Raw genomic sequence first — 6,043 nt, 5'->3', positions numbered from 1 at the left:
GAACAGAGTTGGAAGGATGAGAGCCAACAGAAGAGTTGGAGCTTTAGTCCTTGGAGTCCAGGTGGTCTGAGGATCAGGAGAAAGTCGGGGTCCATTCCTTCCCTTGCATGCAGCATGTTGTGGGGAGATGGCTCGGGAGAACAGTTGGTGCATGGAATGGGAAGGAACGACAAGGCCAGAAGCAGTGTATAGCAGTTTCTGGCTTGCCTTTCCAGCATCCTCGCTCACCCAGTGGGAAAGGGTGGCCTGAAGCTGGTGACACAGCCAAGCTGGCAGATGGTGTGGAGCTTGGCCACTAAGAAATATGAAGGGGCTTGGAGGAACTGGAGGGATCTGCCATGGAGGCAGGGTTCAGCTCACACCTGTTATTCTCCTCGTGCATCTGGGACACTTCAGTGGAGCCTGCCTCATATCCAGGCACAACGTGGGCAGCATGCACCACATGTACCTTGTTGCGGTGCTTTTTCCTCAAGAGACAGCTGAAAACTTTTTTGAAGCCCTTGCGGAAGTGCTTGGAGACCAGGGCATAGACGATGGGGTTGAGGCAGGAGTTGGCATAGGCCATGCAGTGGGAAAGCAGGCGGAAGGCATAGGTGGCCTGGTTGAAGGGGAAGTCTCCGTAGAGGTATCGGAGGATGACTACGTGGTAGGGCAGCCAGCAGAGGCAGAAAAGGATGGTTACAATGATGATCATCTTGGTTACCTTCCGCTTGGCCTTCTTGGACTCTGATATGTCCTCCAGGGGGTCCACTGCTGTCCACAGGTACTTGATGGTTCTGGTGTAGGAGAGGCTGATGACCAGCACTGGGATGACATAGCCGAAGGCAAATGTGCTGGTGTCCATGACCTTGCGTCTCCACTCCTCCCAGCCAGGCATGCAGATGTAGCTGGATTCCCACTCAATCAGGTCATAGTAGCTCAGGTAGGGCCCAGCAAAGACCACGGAGAGGCCCCAGATCACAGCCATGGCAGCCACCGTGTTGTGGGGGGTCCGCAGCTCCCGGGAGCGCAGTGGGTAGCGGATGGCCAGGTACCTGGAAGGGAGAGCAAAGCAACCAGCACTGAGATTTCAGCAAAGCTCTGCCTGGCCACGTAAACTCCAGGGACAAGAAAGTCTCCTTCATTTTCCTGAAGGTCCCTGAGCAGTGGCCCTACATGTTATTTCACACCCTCTTTGAGATACAGTCCTGGGTAAAACAGCTTTTCTCTTTCTAGCAAGGATGCTTCTCCTCCCACAGGCTTAGGCTGGCCCACCCCTCCGTATATGGTGGGGTGGGTTATGTCCCTGAGCTAGGGCCAGAGAGCTGGTGCTGTGGAGACCATGCAGATATCCACTGTTTGGCAGAATTTATCCAGCAGAAAGACATCTGAACTGAGGATTCAAGACCTGGGGAAGCTTCACGGGGTGATGGGCACCGTGCAGGCTCCTGCCCACTGAGGGCATATCTCCAGCCTTCTCCAGCTTTCAGAACAGCCTGGCAGGGGAGGAGATTTGTTCACTGGAGCTGTGGCTGCCTCCACCTTGGTACCAAAGGGACCAGGTCGGCCCTTGCCTTTTGGTACTGTCTGCTTTCTCAGGCCAGCCCAAAGCAGGCAGTGATGGTCTGTCTGCTCCCTCCAGCAACAGATGGCCAGCTCTCCTCCCCCATGTCCAGGCAACACCATAGGGCAAAGACGTAGGTGTCAGCAAGGAGAGCAGGTGGCCTGGTGCTTGTGGGTAGGGGATGGAGAGGAGCTGTCAGCAGACAGGAGTGCAACTGCTGCAGCCTCAGCCTGCCAGCGTTCACAAAAGGATGCGCCTTTGATGCACTCTAAGGCCAGCAGAGCAGGTAGAGAAGACATGCAGTTGGTGTGAAGGGTCACATGTGTGACAGAACCCTCGCTGCTTGCTGGTCCTGTCACCCTGAGAGCTGCCAGCAGCTCTGCGACCATCACTTCATGTCACGCTGAAATGCAGCTACCTCTTGGGCGGAGCACTGCACTACAGCACACCAGTGCCACCAGAAAGGGGGGGAACACAGGCACTAGCACCTTGTGAAAACGTCCTTTTTTTTGAGCTACTGTCCCCGGTTCTGAGCTGGCTGCAGAGGCAGGCTGTGCTCACGTGGTGTAGGTGCAGGGAAGCAAGAGGCTTAGACCGTGAGAAATCTTGGGTCTTCCTCGTGACAGCGGCCAAACTGTGTAACCACTGGAATCCCAGAGGATTGGGATATTTTTGTCGGGGTTCTGTGCAACGCCCCCCTCCTCACCCCAACCAGGGGATGCTGAAGTGTCAGATCACCATTTGAGCCCAGGTGCCTGTTTCTGCAGGAGGCACCTGGGAGCAGGACGAAATGGCAGGGGGCTGGAAGAGTAGCCCAACCACACTTCTTGCTGGGATTTAACCCATCCCAGATATTTCCTGGTACAGAAGGTTCCTTCTGCCTGCAGTGCTGTGGACCTCCTCATTGCAGAGGGCTGTCTGGCCCTATCTTGTCTTGGTACCTTGGAAGCAAGCACAAGGAGCAAGGTGGGCCAGAACGTGTTCTCTGTGGCAGTCAAGGCTGGAGCCTATCCCATGGAGACCTCTTCCTCATCCTGGACCGTGTGGGCTCAGTCAGAAGTGGGGCAGCTGACACAGTCATCTTACAGAGCCCTTGGGAACAGTGTAGGTGGCACCAATTGGGGCCAGAGTGTCCTGGGTGAGCTCCCAAGAAGGGACTTGGCTCACAGTGTGGGTGCCTTTCTGCACAGGGTGCAGGAGAGCTGGGGGTGGTGGGGGAACAGGAATCGCTAGATGACAGGTTTTGTGGTGGGCTGGCAGCCCCTGGGGAATGACAGAGGTGTTTACTGCAGGACTGGGATCTCTCTTGGGTATTTATGTGGCTTCTCTTACAGTGCCCTCTGATTACCTTGCTGCCTGCACATGATGCTTTGCTGAATTGGTGGCTTGGGGACAGCTATTACCCGCTGAGTGGCATCTCTAATACAGAGCTAGGTGACTCTCAGCAGGAGTCTGGCACAGCGGGGAGCCGAGCTTGGCTCTCAAGTACTCTAACCACATGGCAGGTCTTGCCTGCAGAAAGTGCAGACAGGAGCAGCACCAGCTTTGCACTTGAGAGATCTCTAAGTGCAGCCTGGGGGTTGTTAAGGCAAGGGAGACACAACTGGTCCCCAAACTGTCTTTGGCACGGATCGATACTACCGGGGTTTGAACCACCTGCCTACTGGTGGTGGGCCGTGATCTTCCCATGACCTCACTCAGCCCAGCTTCTCAGACTGCCCTCCTTCCCCAGCCCAAGGGTGTCTTTAGACTGTTACCTGTCCACAGAGACGGCAGCCAGAGTGAAGCTGCTAGCATACATGGTGAGGTAGATGAAGAAGTGGACAGCCTTGCAGATGAAGGAGCCGAAGACCCAGCCCTCAAGGGAGTAGATGGTGGCCTGGAAAGGCACGCAGAAGACAATGAAGAAGAAGTCAGCCAGGCTGAGGTTGAGGATGAAGAGGTTGGTAGTGTTGTGGCCCATTTGCCTGTTGCGCAGCAGCACTGCCAGCACCAGGCTATTGCCTACTGTGCCCAGGAGGAAGATGAGGGAGAAGACCACAGGGACAATGACACTGGCAGGGCTGAACTGGTAAGTGTCGGAGGAGTTCCAGTACCCAGCCAAGCTCGCGAAGTCCTCATGCTCTGTCATTCTGTGTTGTGGTGAGACACTGGAGCCTGGGGCAACACAGGGAAAGATGTGAGACACTGGAGGAACACTGCTTGGCCTGTTAGCTTGGCTGATGTTGGCTCACTGGAGACACAGAGCCCTGTTTTCAGCTCTGTGACCCACATGCTTTTCAGCAGGTTCCTCTGGACACTGCTGGCCTGGAGGACAGGTAGGGTTAGGTGGGGGTAGGGGGTGCCCTGCTCCCCCATTCTGGCCCATGCTCAGATGCTGCCTTGGACTGATGATGCTGGAGGTGAGGTTTGGGGTACAGGAGAGGATGGCATCTGTCCTCAGCTTCCTCCTCTGTGAGAGAATGGAGCCAGGATCTCTGCCTCCCCGCTGGTCCTGCTGATGGCAGGAGGGGTGTGATGTTCCTTCCCAGCAATGGGCCTCCAGCCCCAAACCAAGCAGTCAGACAAGCCAAGATGTGTGCTCCCTCAATACCGACATGTGGAGTTTTATCCCTCCCCAGCTCCCAGCTCTTTTGTTACCTGCTCCTAGAATAAACCTCACACACCAGGCACAGGACTGGAAATGCTTTTGGCAGTGACAGCTGCTACACAGCTCCATGGTGTGCCCAGGTGGGGACTTCCTGAGGAGGACAGCTCTGATGGGACCACTCCTGCTTTGGTTTCAGTGACTCCGATACATATTCCCTTTCTGTGTCTCACAGGGCAGCTCTCCTCAGGACTTGGGCTTTTTGTGTCATTCCCCTGCCCCCAAAATAAGCATTTGGATTGAAAGCAGAAGGTGAGGTTGTGCGTGGAAACACTAGTTTCTCTATCACAGGCATAGACATCTGTCTGCGTGGTTCTGAGTTCTGGAGCTGGGGGAATATCACACACAGATACAGGCAGAGCTGGGTTCTTCCCCGGCCGCAGTGTTTGTAGGGATGTGCTGTGGTTCCCAGAGCGCAGCTCTCTCTCGCAAGGCAGACGAGCTGCTAGTCAGCCCTCCTCGAAGGCTGATTAAGGAGAACAAAAAGACAGGGAATACCTGCACGCCCCCCTGCAAAGCAAGGAAGGCAGCCCTGCAGGTGTCCCCCTCGCTGATGCGACCTGCAGTGAAATCACCGCGGAGCACTGGTGCATCACACAGCCTGGCTGCAGTCCAAGTTTCACATCCCTTGAAGTGCACGTGAGCAGCTCATGCTTTCCTTGGAAAAACTGTTTCTGGCTGTCAGGGAGCCACTACTGCTGTCGTTTACCACTCAGCTCCAAGCTTATGTCTTGAGCCTGTGGGAATGGGAATTCGGGGAGCTTGAGGAGTTCTTTTCAGGGACAGCCAGTGGCCAGGAGCAGAGTGCCAGGAAGGATGTGGTGGCACGTTGGTAACTGTACCCTTGTCACAGCTTTGAGGTTCTCCCTGGTCACCCACAGCTCATAACCCATCCACATGAAGGCAAAGCAGTGCTTCCATCCCCTTTACAGATGGGAGTTGAGACACAGCGAGCATTAAGAGGTGGCTTTGTGACTAGTCAGATCAGGGAGCTCACTGATGCAGCAGAGAAACAAATCTTTCTCTCCGCTGGGTTAGCTCTGACCCAGCCCTCCGTGCACAGTCCTGCCTGCAGACAGGACAGCGATAGAACAGGCACAGAGTGAAAGCAGGGTCTCTTAAGTGACATATAGGAACTGTGACACTAATGCTGGGGCACTGAGATGCTAAGAGACCCTCACGGAGTCATTCAGAGCATCTCTGGCAGAGTGGGATGTCTCCAAGTCCCTATTTAGCATCTTCTCAGGAAGCTGCCACTCACCCTCACACCTCTGTTGACCCTTGAAAGAATTTTGCAAACCTTTCATACCCTACCGTTCTGTGACCGGGTTTATGACAATATTCCTGAGTTTCCCTTGGTTCTGAATAGCCTTGACTGGCAGTGAGAGGGACAGCTGCTCCAAGCAGAGGGAAAACGGAGAACATGGGCAACAAGGTTCCTCTCCTACATCTGCTACTCAGGCTTAGCAGGGGCAAAGGCGATCATAAAATCATAGAATCAGAGAATTGTTTTGGTTGGAAAGGACCTTTAAGATCACCAAGTCCAACCATTAACCCAGCACTGCCAAGGCCACCACTAACCCACGTCCCTCAGCACCACATCTACATGGCTTTTAAATCCCTCCGGGGATGGGGACTCCACCAGTTCCCTGGGCAGCCTGTTCCAGCGCTTGCCAACCCTTTCAGTGAAGAAATTGTCCCTGATCTCCAATCTAAACCTCCCCTGGTGCAACTTGAGGCTGTTTCCTCTCATCCTATCACTTGTTACCTAGGAGAAGAGACCAACCCCACCTCACTACACCCTCCTTTCAGGCAGTTGTAGAGAGCGAGAAGGTCTCCCCTCAGCCTCCTTT

At 54.7% G+C, this 6,043-nt stretch overlaps 1 protein-coding gene across 1 annotated transcript; it reads right to left on the bottom strand.

Annotated features, from left to right (window-relative positions):
- Positions 1 to 295: 295 nt before the first annotated feature.
- On the bottom strand, positions 296 to 3,674 carry LOC137674698 (galanin receptor 2b-like). Its single transcript, XM_068420283.1, has 2 exons — positions 3,301 to 3,674; positions 296 to 1,034 (listed from the first exon to the last, which is right to left on the bottom strand). Exons 1-2 carry the CDS (start codon positions 3,672 to 3,674, stop codon positions 296 to 298), a joined length of 1,113 nt encoding a protein of 370 aa, XP_068276384.1.
- Positions 3,675 to 6,043: the final 2,369 nt, after the last annotated feature.

Source organism: Nyctibius grandis, chromosome 30 (genome assembly GCF_013368605.1).
Source record: "Nyctibius grandis isolate bNycGra1 chromosome 30, bNycGra1.pri, whole genome shotgun sequence".
Lineage (NCBI taxonomy): Eukaryota > Metazoa > Chordata > Aves > Nyctibiiformes > Nyctibiidae > Nyctibius > Nyctibius grandis.
This window is presented reverse-complemented; position numbering and strand designations above follow the sequence as displayed.

What these genes read in the sequence shown, in the direction of transcription:
- LOC137674698 (XM_068420283.1), bottom strand. Translation starts at nt 3,674, where the DNA reads ATGACAGAGCATGAGGACTTCGCGAGCTTGGCTGGGTACTGGAACTCC. An exon ending in GCTGCCGTCTCTGTGGACAG is followed by an intron (nt 1,035 to 3,300) that starts GTAACAGTCTAA and finishes TCTCCCTTCCAG; the next exon opens with GTACCTGGCCATCCGCTACC.